Source organism: Oncorhynchus mykiss, chromosome 10, assembly GCF_057628025.1.
Source record: "Oncorhynchus mykiss isolate SJ-2025 chromosome 10, ASM5762802v1, whole genome shotgun sequence".
Taxonomy (NCBI): domain Eukaryota; kingdom Metazoa; phylum Chordata; class Actinopteri; order Salmoniformes; family Salmonidae; genus Oncorhynchus; species Oncorhynchus mykiss.
In genome coordinates, this window is record NC_143031.1 from 49170773 (window position 1) to 49191540 (window position 20768).

Below are 20768 nucleotides of genomic sequence, written 5' to 3' on the forward strand. Positions count from 1 at the left end.
CCAGAGAGCTCCTGATGATGCTACCAGTGACCACCTGACCTTGCATTACTGCAGTAATCTCACACACACACATTTAATGCGTGCGCGACCTTTTCCAAAGTGCAGCCATCTATTTGGAGCTGTGCCTGGAGATGTTAGCGAGGAGAGGATAGAGAGGATGGTTCCCCTCTTCATAGTGGGTTTTGAACGATGTTGCTTGGAATTTGGTGAGGATGGATCATTGAGGGGATGATGAAACCCACAGAAGAGAAAAGGGTATGTAAAACATGTTGTTGAAATACCTTTTTAGTGGAGTCCATGATAGTTTCCATGATTCCATCAAACTTACATTTGAGTTATTCAGTCATATTTTGACAACACAAAAAAAAAACGCTTCGAGCACCTGTACGCCCAGAGAAAGTGTTTTGTAAGATGGGCCTGACAAAATGTCATAAGTTCTGCTGTTTTGTGTCAGTGTGTTTTGCTCGTGACGAGTGGGTGAGGATGACCGAGAGCCAAGGTGGACACGAGCCCAACCGAACTCAAGAGTTGAGAGCCGTCGTTGTTCGCAAGAAACAAAGAGAGGGCACATTCAAACTGCGGGTCATCTTCTTGGATGACAGTGAGAGCATATTTGAGGTTGAGGTGAGAAGTGTATTTTTCATAACTATATTCCAGTCAACTTGTGACCAGAAGTCACAAGTATTCATCGATTTACACACGGGCCAAAAGACCGTCACTGCCTTATGTGTTTTTGTCAACGGAAATACCTCTGCTTATTGTAAACAGAAGTATATTCAGATGTTATCATTTTTATTATTACAGTTAAATAAATAGATTCTTCTTCCAATTGTACTCTGTTGGCAATGCATTTCACTTACTTTTAAAACCCCATTATCCCTGTTGACCGCATGCAGTATTTTTCCATCCAAGCCATGGGGCATTTTGTGCATCTATGTCATGAGTGAAGGGACAATAAGTGGATCAAAGAAGAGGTTGCTGAGTGGTCCAGTACAGACGGATGTGAATGACTGCAGGGCAGCTTTGAGTTAGCAGGGTTTTAAAGTGTCTAAGGTGGCCCGATTTCCTCATCCCCTTGGGATATTGAACATAAAGCGCCTTCATTCATTCCAGCCTACCTCTCATCATTTGACTCTTTCTTTATTCTGCAGTGAAATGCATGGTCAGGTCATGTCAAAACTCCTCATCTTCACACAGCTTAGTTGGGGGAAATAAATAATGATTCAGATCTGGTTGTGATCCGTGTACGCTGAATTACTCTACGTTGTTATTTTTGTAAAGAAAATGCCAAATGAACACTTCAAAGTATAACTTTCATGTTTACTGTTTACAGCAAAGGATCCTTGGAAATGATTTCTACAACAAAGTATGTGGACACTTGAAGCTGTTGGAAAAAGAGTATTTTGGCCTTGAGTTCCGTCACCAGTGTGGCAGTTATGTAAGTCATTCAGTAGAACACATACTGTACTGTAACTCAAATGTAGGTTTGACTAAGGGATGAAAAGAAGAGTGAGTAACACATGATTTGGATTCTCCATCTGTAGACGCTTACAGACTATCACTAACATTTCAACTGACTACACTAACTCTTGCCCTTTTTTTAGGTATCTGTACTGTACTTTGCTATTTATATTTTTGACAACTTTTACTTTTATCTCACTACATTCCTAAAGAAATTAATGTACTTTTTACTCCATACATTTTCCCTGACACCCAAAAGTACTCAATTACATTTTGACAGGAAAATTGTCAAAATCACACACTTATCGAGAGAACATCCCTGGTCATCCCTACTGCCTCTGATCTGACGGACTCAAACACAAATGCTTCGTTTGTAAATATGTCTGAGTGTTGGAGTGTGCCCCTGGCTGTCCGTCAATTAAAAAAAAAAATGATTTGCTTAATATAAGGAATTTGAAATGGTTTATACTTTTACTTTTTGATACTTAAGTACATTTTAGCAATTTAATTTACTTTTGATACTTAAGTATATTTAAAACCAAATATTTTTAGACTTACTCAAGTAGTATTTTACTGGGTGACTCACTTTTACTTGAGTCATTTTCTATTAACGTATCTTAACTTTTACTCAAGCATGACAATTGAGCACTTTTTCCACCACTGGCCCTAACCTTAAACCTTATCCTAACTCTAACCTTAAACCTTATCCTAACCCTAAACCTTATCCTAACCCTAACCTTAAACCTTATCCTAACTCTAACCTTAAACCTTATCCTAACTCTAACCTTAAACCTTATCCCAACCCGAACCTTAAACCTTATCCTAACCCTAACCTTAAACCTTATCATAACCCTAACCTTATCCTAACCCTAACCTTAAACCTTATCCTAACCCTAACCTTAAAGGGATACTTCGGAATTTTGGCAATGAGGCCCTTGATGTACTTCCCCAGAGTCAGATGAACTTGTGGGTATCATTCTTATGTCTCTCTGTCCAGTATGAAGGAATTTCGAGGTTGTTTTGCAAGCCAATGCTAACTAACATGCTAGCAGATATCCATAGACTTTCAGTCACTGTGCTAACGCTAGCAAGCAGTTGCTTATCAACAGATAGTTTGTTGATACTATGACCATCTGTCGAGCATCTACAGATGGAATATCCAAATAAAGTGTGAGCAAAGAAGGTACACTAAATGATGTCACTCCAAGCTTTGGATGCTAATCTGATCTGTATTTCTAATCCCAGATGTGGTTGGAACTGCTAAAGCCCCTGGCCAAGCAAGTCAAAAGTAAGTTGCAGGTACAGTTGAAGTCGGAAGTTTACATACACCTTAGCCAAATACATTTAAACTCATTTTGTCACAATTCCTGACATTTAATCCTGGTAAAATGCCCTGTCTTAGGTCAGTTAGGATCACCACTTTATTTTAAGAATGTGAAATGTCAGAATAATAGTAGAGAGAATGATTTATTTCAGCTTTAATTTCTTTCATCACATTCCCAGTGGGTCAGAAGTTTACATACTCTCAATTAGTATTTGGTAGCATTACCTTTAAATTGTTTAACTTGGGTCAAACATTTCGGGTAGCCTTCCACAAGTTTCCCACAATAAGTAGGGTGAATTTTGGCCCATTCCTCCTGACAGAGCTGGTGTAACTGAGTCAGGTTTGTAGGTCTCCTTGCTCACACATGCTTTTTCAGTTCTGCCCACAAATTTTCTATAGGATTGAGGTCAGGGCTTTGTGATGGCCACTCCAATACCTTGACTTTGTTATCCTTAAGCCATTTTGACACAATTTTGGAAGTATGCTTGTGGTCATTGCCCATTTGGAAGACCCATTTGCGACCAAGCGTCATCTTCCTGACTGATGTCTTGAGATGTTGCTTCAATATATCCACATCATTTTCCTCCTCATGATGCCACCTATTTTGTGAAGTGCACCAGTCCCTCCTGCAGCAAAGCACCCGCACAACATGATGCTGCCACCCCCGTGCTTCACGGTAGGGATGGTGTTCTTCGACTTGCAATTCTCTCCCTTTTTCCTCCAAACATAACGATGGTCATTATGGCCAAACAGTTATATTTTTGTTTCAGCAGACCAGAGGACATTTCTCCAAAAAGTGCACTCTTTGCCCCATGTGCAGTTGCAAACCGTAGTCTGACTTTTTTATGGCGGTTTTGGAGCAGTGGCTTCTTCCTTGCTGAGCGACCTTTCATGTTATGTCGATATAGGACTCGTTTCACTGTGGATATAGATACTTTTGTATCTGTTTCATCCAGCATCTTCACAAGGTCCTTTACTGTTGATCTGGGATTGATTTGCACTTTTCGCACCAAAGTACGTCCATCTCTAGAAGACAGAATGCGCCTCTTTCCTGAGCGGTATGACGGCTGCGTTGTCCCATGGTGTTTATACTTGCGTACTATTGTTTGTACAGATGAACGTGTTACATTCAGGCGTTTGGAAATTGCTCCCAAGGATGAACCAGACTTGTGGAGGTCTACAATTTATTTTCTGAGGCCTTGGCTGATTTCTTTTGATTTTCCCATGATGTCAAGCAAAGAGGCACTGAGTTTGAAGGTAGGCATTGAAATACATCCACAGCTACACCTCCAATTGACTCAAATGATGTCAATTAGCCTATCAGAAGCTTCTAAAGCCATGACATCATTTTCTGGAATTTTTCATGCAGTTTAAAGGCACAGTCAATTAAATGTATGTGAACTTCTGACCCACTGGAATTGTGATACAGTGAGTTCTAAGTGTAATAATCTGTCTGTAAACAATTGTTGGAAAAATGACTTGTGTCATGCACAAAGTAGATGTCCTAACCGACTTGCCAAAACTATAGTTTGTAAACAAGAAATGTGTGGAGTGGTTGAAAAACTTGTTTTAATGACTCCAACCTAAGTGTATGTAAACTTCCGACTTCAACTGTAATTTATGCAAAGGCTTGTGAATTCTGCTATGTGGACTGAATCATGCTATCTGTCGTGCTAAAACAATGGGGAATGAGCATCAAGGATATTGTTCCTCTCTCCTACAGACACCAGTGATCCAACTTTCCGCTTCATAGTGAAGTTCTTCCCCCCAGACCCAGGGCAGCTGCAGAAAGAACTGACCAGGTAGGTCACTCTCTCTTGTTCTTCTGTTGAAAAAGGTTGTGCCAATTGACATTTGCCCCAGCTATACAAATGGTTTGGACCTCTTGACTAAGGGAACTTATTTGGTACAGACAGACATGATGCTTATTCAAGACAAATTCAAGCTTATTCAAGTTCCCTCTTGCAGGTACCTGTTTGCATTGCAGATTAAACAGGATTTGTCCAATGGGAGTCTTACTTGCAATGATAACAGCGCTGCTCTCCTCGTCTCACATTTACTTCAGTGTAAGTAGAACCCCGGGGGTTTGTCGTTGAAGAGTAAAGCCACATGATCATGATTACAATTGAACTACAGTTTTATCATAATAGTGGCTTGTGTGTGTAGTGATGTCTCCACTCTTTCCTTACACTTGTAGCAGAGCTAGGTGACTACGAGGAGGAACTTGACTTGCAACATCTAGAGACCAAGAACTACGTACCCAACCAGGAGTGCCTCCACAAGAAGATCCTGCGCTTCCACAAGAGGCACAGGTAGATAGATACCTCCCGGGCTCAAGGGTCAGAGGCTTGGGGTTCTCTGGTAGCTGGGAGGGGGCAGAAAAGGTCCTACACTGCTCACTGAAGTAGTTCATGACTCAGGCCTACCAGGTGTGAAGGCGTGATGGTTCTGGCGGTGAGGTGACTGTCGCATCGTGTTGAGGTGACAGGGGGTTTGGTGGTTAGGTGAATGTAGGCTGTTGCTGGTGCTGTGTGTGTTCCAGGGGCCAGACACCAGGTGAGGCAGACAGCCAGCTGCTAGAGGTGGCTCGGAAGCTGGACATGTACGGGATCCGCCCACAGGCTGCCAATGATGGAGAGGGCACCAAGATCAACCTGGCCATCACACACTCTGGAGTGTTGGTCTTCCAGGTAATGGCTGGGCTCGTCACAAAGACCTCTTAATGAGATGTACAGGAGTTGTTCATAGGGCATGTATAATATACTATGTTCTTGCATGCTATTACAGTGGATTGTACAGTGTGGACTATGCCTTTTTTAGAGAGACAGGCGCTGGAAACAGATATGCCAAGAAGTAAACAGAACCAAGAGAGAAGTATTTATTACAGAGGTTTACATTTGGACTGCTTGTCAGTTTATACTCTTGAACTATGTTTCTCTCTTCTCCCAGGGCAACACCAAGATAAACACTTTCAGCTGGGCCTCAATCCGCAAACTGAGTTTTAAAAGAAAGCATTTTTTGATTAAACTCCATGCTAAGATTGTGGTGAGTTTTTTTTTTTTTGAGACGTTAAGTGTGACAGTGGTCAAACAGGATTTCATTAGTTACCAGGTGTTTGTCTGTTTGTTGGTTACATGTGGTTTTATTCAAACAACATGCTGCTTTATTTCCACAGAAATTACCTCTATTACATGTGTGTGTGTGTGTGTGTGTGTGTGTGTTTGTGTTTGTGTGTGTGGTCAGCCCTCTCGTAAGGACACAGTAGAGCTAGCCATGGCCAGCCGGGATGTGTGTAAGGCCTTCTGGAAGACGTGTGTAGAGTACCATGCCTTCTTCCGTCTCTCTGAGGAGCCCAAGTCCCGACACAAGTCCTTCCTCTACAGTAAAGGCTCCTGCTTCAGATACAGGTCAGACCACTAGATACGTAAGGGGGAATTTATTCATTTGTCAAAAGCCTTTACCGTTTACTCAGTTTGATAACACTGTGCTACCCCTCTCTCTAGTGGTAGGACCCAGAAACAACTGTTGGACTGTGTCAGGAGAGGGGGGAGGAAGAACCTGCCTTTTGAAAGGTTACAACACTTATTGGGGAGGTTTCCCGTAACACAGATTAAGCCAAGTTCTGGACTGAAAAGCAATCTTAATGGAGAATCTTCATTGAAGATGTTTTTAAGTCCAGAAAGAAAGGTTTGCATTGCTTGAATATGGTTAAGCAAAGCAATAAACCCTTGTCTTTCTAAACCTCTACGTTCCAGGAAGTTCTACAAGGCCCACTATGATAACAGGCAGTGCAGGTCCTCTCCTGACCTCCTCACTGATGTCTCCAAACAGGTACAGTGCCTTCTGTTATATGGATTTCTTTGTTGTATTATTATTCTAAACAGAATTTAAAGGGTGTTGAGACCGAGTGAAAGACACTTTAAATCAATTGCGATTTGATTGATAAACAATTAGCATAATTGCATGTGCTCTAAACCAAACTTGTAAATGCACAAGTGCAATAGGAGATTTCCTGTGAGTCAATTCCAACGGCTCACTTCTGCATTTTTTTTGTTGTTGGTCAGTTTGTTTTGACAACGGAGGTTTGTAATATGAGGTATGGTTGTAGTATGACCACATATCCTTAGGCATGCTCTTTTGAGATGACAGAACTAGGTGTCTCACAGTTCAGTTCCTCCTGTATGCGTTTCAAACCTCCGGCTCAGTGCCAGTCTCTGTCCTAAATGCATTCCTGTGTCTCAAGGTGCAAATGGACTCCTGTTCTTGCTGAAGCTGAATTTTCTTGCAATGTGTTAGACTTCACGCCACCTCCATTCCCTTAAATTGGTCCGCATGCCTCGTACTCTACGGCCAAATAAATCATTTATGATTACATGTGCCATCAAGCAAGCAGCACTTTGTGTACTCTACTTCTGAATGGGTTTCACCATCTTGCCAATGCAAAGTATAAGTGAGCCAAATCAATGTTGATACTGTCAACATTGACACCATCAGACACCATCCCAACAGACATTTTTGGCAGAAAATGTGAACTTTCATGCGCATTAATAACAAACTTGTATGCTATCTGTAAAAACAAATCAAATTGTTAAATTAGGAGTCTGGTTGGTTTAGCCACAGAAAAAGTCAGGAACCTTCCCGCTAGCCATGATGGGCTGAGATAATGGCTGCGCTGGACATGCCGAGAGATGAGTTTGTTACAGACGCTTCTGTCTATAACAAAGGGCTGCTCAGTATGTGTAGGTAATGATTTCTAAAGTGGATTTTTATGAAAGATAGCACAAATAACTGCAAAAGTGTTCCCCTCCACTTTCTGGAGGTCAGAGCTTTGAAATCTGTGGAATGCACGGTGGAAGTAGAGGATGATAGCTTAGTAGGTCGAAGGTTCAAATATGCGGAGGGAGTCAAAAAGAACACATACAGGCTGTTCTATGAAACACCTGTCTCCAGATTACATCTTCAAAACTAAGGGCAACCATGGCATCTGTGGCAGAGAGGGAGAAGCATTCATCCATGTTTACAGGTAAGAGAGTCTACCTAGCTACATTTTCAGATATTATACATTTCAAATTTTGTTAGAAAGTAGTTTATCTAGTTAAATCGTACTGTTAGCTAGCTAACGTTAGCTGGCTGGCTCGCTAACTAACATAGATTTTATTTGATATAATGTGTGTTTACGGTGTGTGTGAGACGGTAATGTGAAGAACAGTATGACCTGCACCGCATTTTTCTGGTCTCGGAACCCTTGTCCCCCTCCCGGTCTCAGTCTTGACTCGGTCTCACTCCCAGCGTTACCCATGCAGAGCAAGGGGAACAACTACTCCAAGTCTCAGAGCGAGTGACGTTTGAAACGCTATTGGCGCGCACCCCGCTAACTAGCTAGCCATTTCACATCGGTTACACCAGCCTCATCTCGGGAGTTGATAGGCTTGAAGTCATAAACAGATCAATGCTTGAAGCATAGCGAAGAGCTGCTGGCAAACACACAAAAGTGCTGTTTGAATGAATGCTTACGAGCCTGCTGGTGCCTACCATCGCTCAGTCAGACTGCTCTATCAAATCATAAACTTAATTATAACATAACACACAGAAATACGAGCCTTAGGTCATAAAAATGGTCGAATCCCGAAACTATCATTTCGAAAACAAAATGTTCATTCTTTCAGTGAAATATGGAACCGTTCCGTATTTTATCAAACGGGTGGCAACCCTAAGTCTAAATATTGCTGTTACATTGCACAACCTTCAATATTATGTCATAATTCCGTAAAATTCTGGCAAATGAGCCAGGCGGCCCAAACTGTTGCATATACCCTGACTCTGCGTGCAATGAACACAAGAGAAGTGACACAATTTCACCTCATTAATATTGCCTGCTAACCTTTCTTTTAGCTAAATATGCAGGTTTAAAAATATATACTTCTGTGTATTGATTTTAAGAAAGGCATTGATGTTTATGGTTAGGTACACGTTGGAGCAACGACAGTCCTTTTTCACGAATGCGCACCACATCGATTATATGCAACGCAGGACACGCTAGATAAACTAGTAATATCATCAACCATGTGTTGACTAGTAACTAGTAACTAGTGATTATGATTGATTGATTATTTTTTATAAGATAAGTTTAATGCTAGCTAGCAACTTACCTTGGCTTCTTACTGCATTCGCGTAACAGGCAGGCTCCTCGTGGAGTGCAATGTAAAGCAGGTGGTTAGAGCATTGGACTAGTTAACCGTAAGGTTGCAAGATTGAATCCCTGAGCTGACAAGGTAAAACTCTGTTGTTCTGCCCCTGAACAAGGCAGTTAACCCACCGTTCCTAGGCCGTCATTGAAAATTATGAATGTGTTCTTAACTGACTTGCCTAGTTTAAAAAAATTGGTGTCCAAAAATACAGATTTCCGATTCTTATGAAAACTTGAAATCGGCCCTAATTAATCGGTCGACCTCTACAACCAACAGTACGGCAGACCCCCAGGGCCAGGACTGAGCAGCCCAGCACCTTGGGATTGCCTAAATAGGTATCTCCCCTGACGTGGGCATGTTTTCAATACAGACTCCTTTTGTTGTACAGTATTCCGTATAAGGCATCCAGACCTTATGAAAGTTGCACAGTGTACCCTTAATCATGTAATAAATCAAATCTAGCGATACATAACTTGGCATTTCTTCCATCCATTGTGGGAGGATAACCAACCTTCCAATTAATGGCATTTCTTAGCCTCTATAAATTCTAGATTACACAGTTTCTTCTGATACCAGCCCCCAGTATCCACATTTATAAGGAAACCAAAACAGTGAGAATCTGTAGACATGCTGAGATTAAAGAATTTACTCTTTGCCAGAATTCAGTCAGCCTTCACAAGACTGCAAATATGTCCCCTTTTGTGTTTTATACCTCCAGCAGAATAATGACATGCATGATATTCAGATTCCCTGGATGGTCAAAAAACTGCAGTAATTTATGTCTGATTATACATGATTGGGCATTCTAACATCTGTATCCGTTCATCATCAGTAGCGTCTCCCAGGTCTTCCTCTGACATGTTTTGTGTCATCGGGAAAAGCCTCTATCAACCCTTGATACAGTTTGGATATCAACTTTAAAGGTCTGTCAGACGGCCTTAAAATAGTTTCAATCTTTGAAGCTTCTGGCTCGTCCAGTGTTTACTGCACTGAGAGAATAAAGTGTTGTATCTGCAAAGTTCACCTCTGCGCTATCACAGACTGGTCTTCCCTAGCTGCTTGACCCTGATGAAACCCCTGTCACCATCTGATCCTGCACAAATAATTACCTTGGTGTACATTTATACATTATATTATCCAAGAATAGAATCAACGGTTCAATAATTGAAATTACCATTATTCACAGATCCCAGACTGTAGCCGGAATACCCATCAACTCAAGATGGAACTATTCATCCATTCACTATACCTCCAAATTCACATAAGCTGCAGGGACACCTGTCACCATCTGATTCTGCTAAGACATGATGAGCATAGTGTTGTGTACTGACTGTGCACTATGACAATGTTGCCTGCAGAGCTGTTTATACCGTGTCAGTGTAAAAAGTAGGGAATTAGCTAGGACAACTGACAGATCAATAATGTTACATTGCTATAGTGACTAATAAAAACTCACATTGCTCTGAAACAACATCAGAATATTAGTCTTCAATCGGTTGGCTGCTGGTTTCATTGATTCAGGGGTAGTGTGATTGAGGCCAAAATAGTAGCTAAAGTTAGTTCACTTTTGGCTAGCTCTAGCTAATGGTACAACATCAAACTGACTTCTGTTGAAACGGGACAAAACAAAGGCTACAAAACATTTCCATACACACAACAGCTGTTAAATACTGCCACCTGACAGATAGCTAGAGGCTAGCTAAAGCTGAACTGACTGTGGTAGCTACTAGCTACTAGAAAGCTAACTAGCTGCTAGTAGTTCATTCACTTCAGTCGAGAGGGTATTAAACATTAGCTAACATAACATGTCAGTTACACCACTCGCTCAGCACTGTGAGCAAATAATTGTTTTCAAACAGCAGTTACCTTGCCAGCTAGATCAATCAACTAAGGAGTAGACAGTTTCTGCTCTGCTTTCTTATGGAACTCAGAGAAAAAGCTCAAAAGAAAGCAGCCGCCTCTGTTCATCTCGCTGTGCTGGAAAACAGCCTTCCCAACGCTATAAGGCTTCTGCATGGTCCTAAAGCACACTGGTGCCGTGTTTTGTATCACACTGTGATAAATACAATTTGGGGGGACAAAAAAAATATTTATGAATGTGGTGGGGGTCATGTACAATGGTGAAAGTTACACATCCGCTGTCAGTGATATCAGGGTGTGTGTGTGTGTTCCAGGTGTATGAGCAGACCTGTGGGTTCCCCCATGCCGACTGTGCCCCGGGTGGGAAGCGCAGTCAGTCTGCTGTGGAGGTGCTGTTCACCACTATGGATCTGGAGGGCCCCCCGTCCCACTCTGCACACACTTCTGCCTTCGGCCAGTCCCGCTCCTCTTCCTTCTCTGGGGCTGAGCCAGGGCCCACAGCGCTACAGGGGCTGCGGTGCCACAGTGAGAGGGCCACGCAGAGCTTCAACCGCAGCAGCAATGTGGCTGAGGGGCCTCAGAGGGGCCGACTGCTGGCCAATACACAGCAGCTGGTCCTGCTCTACCCCAGCCCTCACTCCCACCTTTACCCCTACCCCTGCCTGGAGCTGCACCCCATCCTGCCCCTCTCTGCTCAGGCCTACATGTCTGGCTGCTCCTCTTTCTCCTTGGACCACGCTCCAGCCCCACTGCCTCTGTCCCACTACGGCCCAAGGCCTGCTCCCCAGGCCGCCCTCCTGGACGAGTTCATCCGCTCCTCCAGTTTCTCCAACCCCTCCTCCTTGTCTCCCGGTCTGCGGCGCCAGCGCCATCGCTACAACGTGCCTCCAAGCATGGCTATCGCTCCGGGGCTGTATGCTGCCACTCTGGCTGGTTGTGGTGCTGGTCGGAGAGAATTTGGCAGAGAGGAGACGGCAGGCCACTTCAGTGATGACTCCAGCTACCAGGCAGGCCTGCCCAAGCGCTCCTGGAGCCAGTCTGATGTGAAGGTCCTCCGGCCCTCTGCCCCAGCAGCAGAGTTCCGCCCTCTAGGTCACTACCCTCACCTATCACGCCGACACTCGCCTGCACGCCCAACACACCTCCCTCTTAACCTGTCCCCCATGCCTGAACGGCCCGCCTCTGTGTGCGTGCTAGGTGCCGGGAGCAGGACAGGGAGTGGAGAGATCAGCCTCAGTGACTCAGACGTCATGTTCCCATACTACTGCCCAGGGCTAGGGAAACTGGTGCGCTCTGGCCCCCTGGCTCGGATGCGCATTTCATCTGGTAGTCTGCAGCTGAACGAGGGGGAGGAAGACTCCTTTAACTTAAGTGACCCTGAAGGCAGTGCAGCAACAAAGCGGTCATGAGCCAATCAGAGCGTTAGTATTTGTACTGGCGCTATCCCTAGCCACTCACGGCTTATTCTCTTTGGTGGGCCTGTGGTCACAATGGGAGGTCCTCCTGACCCGATAAATCTCTAAAAAAGGGGTTTTGTGACCATTCCCACAGGCCCCGATGGTTCCGGTCACTGGTCATATTTGAAGATGAAGGCATGAGAGACGCACCAAACTGATGGACCTGACTTCATAAGTATGCCTCAAAGAAACCGTCAAACAATTCACATTTTTTGGGGAATAGACTTTACAAATGTAATTACTTGCACCACCTAAGATAAGTACTTGGATGAAAGACAAAACAGCCCCTCTTCCGAGTCTTACCATTTCAGTGCTGGATTTTGATGGACCTTATAGGCTACTGTACTGGTCTCACCTCACTGTCAACAGTCTAAGGAACTCCAACTGTTATTGGAATATTCCTAAAGAAACAAGCCTTTTGAAAATGGTTTCAAAGACCGCAAGGACTGTGGAAAGAATAAGGACTTTCTATGCACTACTTAGCTGCACATTACAGGAAGTGGACCGGCTACAGAAACAAAATGGGAATACTGTAGACTTGTCCACCATTCTGCCGTTGAAAGATACTGATGCAATTCAATGTATTTTCATGGAATACTGACTGACACATTCAATAAAAAAAATTAAAAAATAAATTCATAATTTAAATATTTATTTTCAAAACCAAACCAAAATGAATTTTGCAACGATTGAAGCAAAGACTATCCAATATATACATTTGACAGCTTCCTGTAAAGCTAAGTCAACAGTTTCTTTTATAAAGTTCAGATACAGAAATATAAAAAAAAATCTTGTTTTCCATCTGCATGTAATTGATGAGGAAATACAAAAATATGCAATGATCAAATGCATTATTGCCTTCACAAACTTATTATTACTATTTAATGCATTCGATGATACATGACCACAATTAAATAGAGAATATCACTACGATTAAGTATTAGGCACCATTGGATGTTAAGTTGGCATACTTCCTCCCTTCCAAAAGGGGCTCTGTCACCACCACACCAAAGATGGCACCCTTTTGCATGTATGTGTCTGAGCTTGGCTGATAACATTCTCAAGAAAATCTTTATTTGGGATTTGTTCAAAAGGACACGACTCCCAGTAGAGTGCTCAAGGACTCAGACCAAAATGTTTCAAACATTACAATACCCACATTGCCATTTCACTTGAGCACTTGTCAAGTATTTTTGGTAGAGGGAGAGCATAGTGTCTTTAAGACAGAAAAGTCCCCCGTCTCCCTTGAGATCTAGTCTAAGTAGGGAAATAAACTAGCAAGCGTATTTAGAAAAAGCTGCATCCCCATCAAAGTGTGTGCAGTGCATATTTCCTTCAAAAGTAGATCTCCAAAGCCTCCAATAGGATTGCCCTTCTCGAGCTAAGATCCCCTAAGATAGATATGATTTGTATCTTTTGGAATGAGAGGGAGCGTGATACATCTTTTGCACAGCAAAGTCTTCCCATTTCCGATACGGTCTTTCCTAATGCCCAAAACAAGTGACCCCCTTTTCAATTGTCACCGAACAGAAGTTTCCGTTTACGGACATCCACTGGTCTGAGCCTTTCCCCCCACCCACGGACTGCTCTCAGCAGAGGTATTGAACTCCTGTGGTTTGACTAGATATGCAGTTCTCCAAACAGCAGGTTTCTAAATGCTACAAGTGACATGAAGATGGTAAGCTAGACATCAGAAACAAGTGCAGTACACTGAACATCTACAATATAGCTACTTAAACATTTTTAGTAGCAGTAAAAAAATGAACTCAAAATTGAAAACTAAACTATCCTTAATATCTGACTTAAGTAGACGTCTTATGCTCAGCAGAAGATTGATGTTACGTCCTTATAATAACATTTAAAAAAAAGACTTAAAATATTACAAAACTAAAATACTATTGACTAATATAACAGTAACACGCTTGAGCCTACTTTTAAAAGGGGTTAAATAAAATAGCATAAACATATTTCAACAAATATACAGACAAATAAAAAATAACATTTTTGGTTATAAGATCAGTGAGTGTGCACAGCAGGAGTCCTCCCTCTTTCCCTGCATCCAATGGTCCTGGTGGGGGCTGATCAGAGGAGAGGCATGGAGGATGGTGGGAAAAGGAATGGGGGATGATGGGAAAAGGCATAGAGCCTGATGATGCACTCTGGAGGCGTGGTCCTCATCAAGCGTCTAAACCTGCCCTCCACAAGCCACTAACTCACAGAAAATCTGATGGAAAAGTCCACAGAAAGAAAACACAGTTGAATGCCACCTGCTCCAAATTGTAACATGTAATCTCCAGAAGAACCATCCAGCCAATAGTCTAGTCTACGTCACTACCTATAGCCAGCCCCCCCCTCCCCTCCCCTGCTGTCCCCTAACTCACCTCTGGAACTTGTCGATGATCCGGTTGACCATCTTGTCTGTGACTCCAGGGCAGATGTCCTCAGCCATGTGGAGGTTTTTCTCCAGCTCCTCTATCCCTCCCTTCATCTGTCCATCCCTGCGCTGCAGCTAGGAGCGGTGGAGAGACAGACAGGCAAAACAATATAGATGACTCATCTCATCTTTACAACTGTTAGAAAAGAGCGCTGGTGTAGCAGTCTCTACCTCAGTGAATACCGGGGCGATCAGTGTGGTCAAGCTGGCAGACTTCTTCAGGAGGCCTTGGTCCTGTCGTCAAATGGAAAGCAGAGGAAAACATTTTTGACTCATGATACTCTCCCGAATTGTTTGCATTAGCCCACTAATCACACAACTAACATTGTAATTACATTCACTTCCTTGTCCTCCCACCTCAGGCCAACTCACCGTTCCATTGGACACATTATTTGGATCTTTCTTCTTGCGAACAGTAGTAAAGGACCAGCCTGGCTGGGAGGAGTCATTCTCCTTGTTGCTGGACTCCCTGGGAGAGACACAACATATAGGATTATCCACAGGTTAAATGTTACTGTAGTTCAGACAGGGTCTCCGATCAAATCTTTACCAACTCTTAGTCAAGGGTACAATGTTAAGAGCCTTCACTACTCACGAGTCAGAGTCTTCAGAGCTGGAGTCTCCGTCACTGTGTCCCTCAGCTTTCCAGCGTTTCAACCGGTCTATCAGCTCAGTGAGGTAGGACGTCTTCTTGGCATTCTTCACTATGAACTTGTGCTTCAGAAGCTCCTTAGCTGTTGGCCTCTATAAAGGGGAATATTGGCCCACAATTAAAGGCAGGCTAACCATTGACAACTATATGGACTACCACTAAATAATGCAAGATTGTCTTTTATTTCTCATATCACTTGAATAAGTGTTTAGGCATTGTACTTACAAATGAAGGGTCTTTGTTGAGGCAGGAGTCTATAAACTCTTTGAAGGTCTTGGAGAAGTCTCCACTGAGGGTGGGTGGGGTGTTCTTTGGTATGAGGAAGAGGACCCGCATGGGGTGCATGTCTGAGTTGGGAGGCTCACCCTTGGCCAGCTCGATGGCAGTGATGCCCAGAGACCAAATATCAGCCTGGTGGAGGGCGAGTGTGTTAGAGAGGGGCCTGGAATTCAGTGAAATTAAGTTTGCCCTCCACTAAAGACAGAAGAGAACAGAAAGCTGGTAACCTTGGAGTCATAGGCAGACTGTTGGATGACCTCAGGGGCCATCCAGAATGGCGTGCCCACGAACGTCTCCCGTTTGATCTGGGTGTCTGTCAGCTGGCCCGCCACGCCAAAGTCTGCCAGCTTCACTTCGCCACACTCGGACAGGAGCACGTTGGCCGCTGCCAAACCACACACACAACCATGATAATGCCAACAGCAATGAGTGAAATCAATACATGGCACAAGAGCAAGACTACCGGATATATTAACCCTAATACTGCAGCTCGTCTCTACGGAAGATATTACACACACACACACACCTTTGATGTCCCTGTGAATCTTCCTCTCGGAGTGGAGGTAGTCCAGACCCTTCAAGATCTCCTTCAGCATGGTCGCAATCTGAAACTCGTCAAATGCCCCTGCTCGCAGCTAGACACAAGACATACAGTGAGCACACATACCACATACGCAAACCCATCAACAGACATTGGGGGGGGGGGACACACTGACATATTGTAACCCTTACCAGGTCCAGAGCTGAGCCACCACCAAGGTACTCCATAATGATCCATAGTTTACTGCCCTGTACAGAGAGAGGTAGAAAAGAGGGAACCATTAGACATGATTTTAGGCCGAGGCGCCGTAGGTAAACCCCCCCCCCCCCAGTTCCACCCTTGTATCATGTTCTGCACCCGTTTCTTTACCTCTAGCCTACTTTACCTCCAGGCTACTGTTGTCACCCTCCCTTCACATTTCTCACCGGTTTAACCGGTGAAAACGTCCATGCAGCATTTGCATTGCGGACCATCTGATCTCAAATCGGTTTCATGGGAATATGCCATATTTTGCCTAGTGGCGTGCGCTGTTCAGAAAAATGCCACTATTCGCACAATCCTAAAATCTCATGGTACACGAGGCGGTGTTTTGTCTCTCAGTAACGAGAACCAAATATAATAGTATAACATGTCCAATACGATCTTTATACATGATCGTGCAGACATTTTTTTTATCTTTGATTTAACTTGATTAAAACGAGCGCCATTCACCAGAGTAGCCTGTTCTCTACGAGTAAAGCAGAGACTCTGTATAGAAGTAGAATACCGCGCAGGAAGCGTCGGGACCTTTCGCTTCCCGGGAAAAGTGGTCCAGAAAAGGCAGATAGATCCCCAGCCACTCCAATGATTTTCATTTCAAAGTCATGCTGGAGCTACACATGGCCGTGAACGCGGGTTTTCCATGCAGAACGTCTCTTATGTGCAAATAGAAATAGCCTACTGTATGTGGCAACCTCACCGATCCCCTCAACCGAAAGCGCCGACATGCACGAGGCATGGGATTTGTCCACTCCGGCAAACATATATTGGGAGATCATCCAATAAAGACTCCCTAACTGACGCATATAAAAAATATATATTTTTTTTTACAAAAAAAAATAAAAAAATCACACGATGCTCCAGATTGAGGCACGAGGGAGAAGATGGGCTGCAGAACAAGAGCATACTCAGAATGAAAAGGTGGGCAAAGCTGTCATTCACCACGCCACACCGCTCTCAGCAAATATTTCAAGGCCCTGGCAAAAAAAAACAAGGGTGGGTCACGTCACCCTCTTCTAGAAATACAGGTCTTGTAACATAGCAGCAATCAAATTGGCCATTGAAGTTTTGGGGTTCACATTTTATTTAATTTATTTATTTAGTTATTTATTTCACCTTTATTTAACCACTTAGGCAAGTTGAGAACAAGTTCTCATTTACAATTGTGACCTGGCCAAGATAAAGCAAAGCAGTTTGACACATACAACAACAACAGAGTTACACATGGAGTAAAAACAAACATACAGTCAATAATACAGTATAAACAAGTCTATATACGATGTGAGCAAATGAGGTGAGAGAAGGGAGGTAAAGGCAAAAAAAGGCCATGGTGGCAAAGTAAATACAATATAGCAAGTAAAACACTGGAATGGTAGATTTGCAGTGGAAGAATGTGCAAGGTAGAGAGAAATAATGGGGTGCAAAGGAGCAAAATAAATAAATACAGTAGGGGGAGAGGTAGTTGTTTGGGCTAAATTATAGATGTCCTTCAGTAGTGGTTTCTTTGGAGCAATTTGACCGTGAAGGCCTGATTCACGTAGTCTCCTCTGAACAGTTGATGTTGAGGTGTGTTACTTTTTAAAATATTTATTTTAACTAGGAAAGTCAGTTAAGAACAAATTCTTATTTACTCTAATGAACTTATCCTCTGCAGCAGACAATAACGGACTGGCCATCTGGCGCACCGGGAGTTTCCCCGGTGGGCCGCTTGACAATTGGGGCCTGAGCAAAGCAAAATATAAATAACCCCAGCCCCCGCTTAAATAAAAATAACCAAGTGCTGTATGTCTGACTGGCCCAGGCGAGTGTGCTGCCAGCCCTCTGCCACTGTGGTTGGGTATTACATCTGTCAGCCTCTCTCCCCCAGCCCATTACTTTTGGTCCAGTCCATTCTAACTTTACCTGGGCCCCGCCCCTTTCCCATGTCTGTTAAGTGGTGACATTTGGATAAATAGTGGAGCAAGATGGACAAACAAAAAGAGAAATAACGTCAAGGCGGTGCTGAAAAGCAGAGAGAGAAGAGGTTGAAGTCCCATGAGGCTGATGCAGCCAAATGTTTTAAAATAAATTACAATTTGGCGCCGTTACCAGTCAATCTCAGCCTAATGAGCCCGTAGGCGCTGGCAGCAGAGAGGAGAGAGAGGGCTTTTGATCATTTTATTGGATTCCTCCTGTCTTACTCATTGGTAGGAAAAATTATTATCTAAATCGAATGTAAGATACTATATTTGTTGACGATTATATGAAAAAAAAAAGTGGCACCTTAATTTCTCAGATATCAAATTATATTTCAACCAAATCTTTCAGGAATATTCATTTGATGTTTCAAACTAACGATTTCAGAACAATCTGAGATGGTGGGTGTCAAATCCTCTTTCTGGTGCTTTTTGAGGTGGAACGAGTGGCGGTGTGCGTGTGTGTTACCTTGAGGTAGGAGCCGTAGTACTTGGTGACGTAGGGGCTGTCACACTGGCTGAGCACGGTGATCTCCTGCTGGATGTCCTCCATCTCATCCTCAGCCTCCTCCAGGTCTATGGTCTTGATGGCCACCACATTCTGGGTACGGTTGTCGATGCCCTTGAACACCTCGCCGAAGGAGCCCTTCCCAATACGCTCCAGCTTGGTGAACAGCTCCTCAGGGTCCGTCCGGCTGTTCTGAAGGTTCAGAGACAGAGACATAGCAGTTATGTGGCTAAAAAAATAAAATAAACATTCCTTACTCCAGGACACCTCAACAGGTGATAATCCAGGAAAATACATTTTTTTAAAAGAGGACTGTTTCAGCATAGACCTGATCATTTATTCACGGGACTTGCGTTTCAACGTAATCTCCTTCAGAGCCTTATGTTATGTGTTTATACTGCTGAATGAGTCGAAAACAGGAAGTTGCCATTTATTTAACTGACGTTGAACGGTGTGGCTACATAGTTTATTGCTAGGCCGGGCTATAGAAAACTGACGATCAACTGTTTTATAAAAGAATAGTCTACCCAATGTGAAAAATCCACATGGCCTAATCTGCACTGTAACCTATCCCTAGATGACCACAAGCATGTTTGCAAAGAGAGCCTGTTGGATCCAAATAAATGATAAACTGTCTCCTGTTAAGCTTATTATTGCCAAACCTTGTTCTAAAATGTGGGACATTTCAATTACAGCAAAGGTGAAAAGGGTGTGTGGCATTGAGATCACTTGGAAGCAGATGTGTTTTGACCGGAAAATGGGTTTCCAGACAGATTTTTGCCCACGTGTATTTCTCAGTGTTTCCGATATTTTAATTTAGCAGCGGTGGTCCGCCGCTGCCAAGTCATGTCCTCCACTCCAAAAAAAACTAAGTACGTAGAAAAGATAATGCCGTTCTATATTTTTTGAAATAAAGATCAACTTTGAGAACTAACAACCACCTAAATAAAAACTAGACGGTCAGGGAGAATCTAAAATGTAAAAAAAAAAAACGTAATGGCATGGGGCCCCCATTGATATGGTTATAATGTTTGAGTCACTCAGATGGCATAAGAATACAGCATATATCGTGGATAAATGTGTAGAATTACAGGATATTTGCTTTAAAAACAGCAAACTGGTAGCCACCGCTGCTGAACAAAATACTAGGGGAAACACCAATTTATTAATCAGTACAGAGAGTGGTGGAAGTCAGTGGCACCAGCCTTGATCTCTCCTTGCCCTGTCTGGCAGGTTGGCACAGAGGCAGGAATAGATGACTTTCTTGTCTTTGGTCACCTTTGGGTGTGTTGGGCTTCAGTGTGCAAGGACTGCCTAGAATGGCAGCAGCGTCAGTGTCTGGGCAGACTGGCTCATGGCGTCACAGAGGGCCAGAGCAGCTATAAGAGGCTGTATCCTGCACCAAGTCTCACGCATCTAGACCGTTCTGCCTCAGATAAAGCTGTGAGCACTAGGCTAATCTGGAGACTGCCCAGGCCAGGACCTTAATCAGTTTGTTACCGCCACATGGCAGAACATGTTTGGCTGGAAATAACTTCCGTCAACAGAATTTCTTGGGAGGAAGCTAGCTGTCTAAATCCAACAGGCCTATTCTGATTCAAAACTAAAAGCTGAAGAGAAAAGGCCCCTGCGCATATTGTGGAAAGAACATGCAGGCAGCATGCCCAACATTTAACATCTTGTGCATGGGCCTGTTTCCAATGCACTGTTGACAACTAACCTAGCGCAGACTCGGGTGTTACCCACAGCAAACAAGAGTAAGGAATACTCCCTCTCAGGCCACACCCTCTTCAAGCTGACAGAACACTTCAAATGTGGCCAATGCTACTGGTCATTGTTGGCAGTATCATA

At 43.4% G+C, this 20768-nt stretch overlaps 2 protein-coding genes across 3 annotated transcripts in view; one reads left to right on the forward strand and one right to left on the reverse strand.

The window, feature by feature from the left end:
• LOC110534170 (FERM domain-containing protein 7) lies at positions 1-13143 on the forward strand. The gene is made up of 13 exons (XM_021618877.3): positions 1-255; positions 455-624; positions 1334-1438; positions 2707-2749; positions 4509-4587; positions 4754-4851; positions 4983-5097; positions 5328-5475; positions 5735-5830; positions 6029-6192; positions 6289-6357; positions 6541-6616; positions 11148-13143. Exons 2-13 carry the CDS (start codon positions 484-486, stop codon positions 12240-12242), a joined length of 2229 nt encoding a protein of 742 aa, XP_021474552.3. The 5' UTR covers positions 1-255; positions 455-483; the 3' UTR covers positions 12243-13143.
• Positions 12926-20768, reverse strand: part of LOC110534171 (serine/threonine-protein kinase 26) — a 23211-nt gene continuing 15368 nt past the window's right edge. For both annotated transcript variants that reach the window (XM_021618879.3, XM_021618881.3), the window contains exons 2-11: positions 18879-19109; positions 16388-16444; positions 16182-16290; positions 15883-16040; positions 15602-15787; positions 15320-15468; positions 15097-15193; positions 14896-14958; positions 14672-14799; positions 12926-14514 (exon numbers count right to left, since the gene is read on the reverse strand). In XM_021618879.3, coding sequence (XP_021474554.2) covers positions 14499-14514; positions 14672-14799; positions 14896-14958; positions 15097-15193; positions 15320-15468; positions 15602-15787; positions 15883-16040; positions 16182-16290; positions 16388-16444; positions 18879-19109 — 1194 coding nt within the window. In that variant the 3' untranslated portion in view covers positions 12926-14498. The remainder of the gene's footprint in view (positions 14515-14671; positions 14800-14895; positions 14959-15096; positions 15194-15319; positions 15469-15601; positions 15788-15882; positions 16041-16181; positions 16291-16387; positions 16445-18878; positions 19110-20768) is intronic.

Coding starts and splice junctions, on each gene's coding strand:
- LOC110534170 (XM_021618877.3), top strand. CDS start 484: ATGACCGAGAGCCAAGGTGGACACGAGCCCAACCGAACTCAAGAGTTG. Junction 4,588..4,753: donor CTGCAGAAAGAACTGACCAG/GTAGGTCACTCT, acceptor TCCCTCTTGCAG/GTACCTGTTTGCATTGCAGA. Junction 5,098..5,327: donor CGCTTCCACAAGAGGCACAG/GTAGATAGATAC, acceptor TGTGTGTTCCAG/GGGCCAGACACCAGGTGAGG.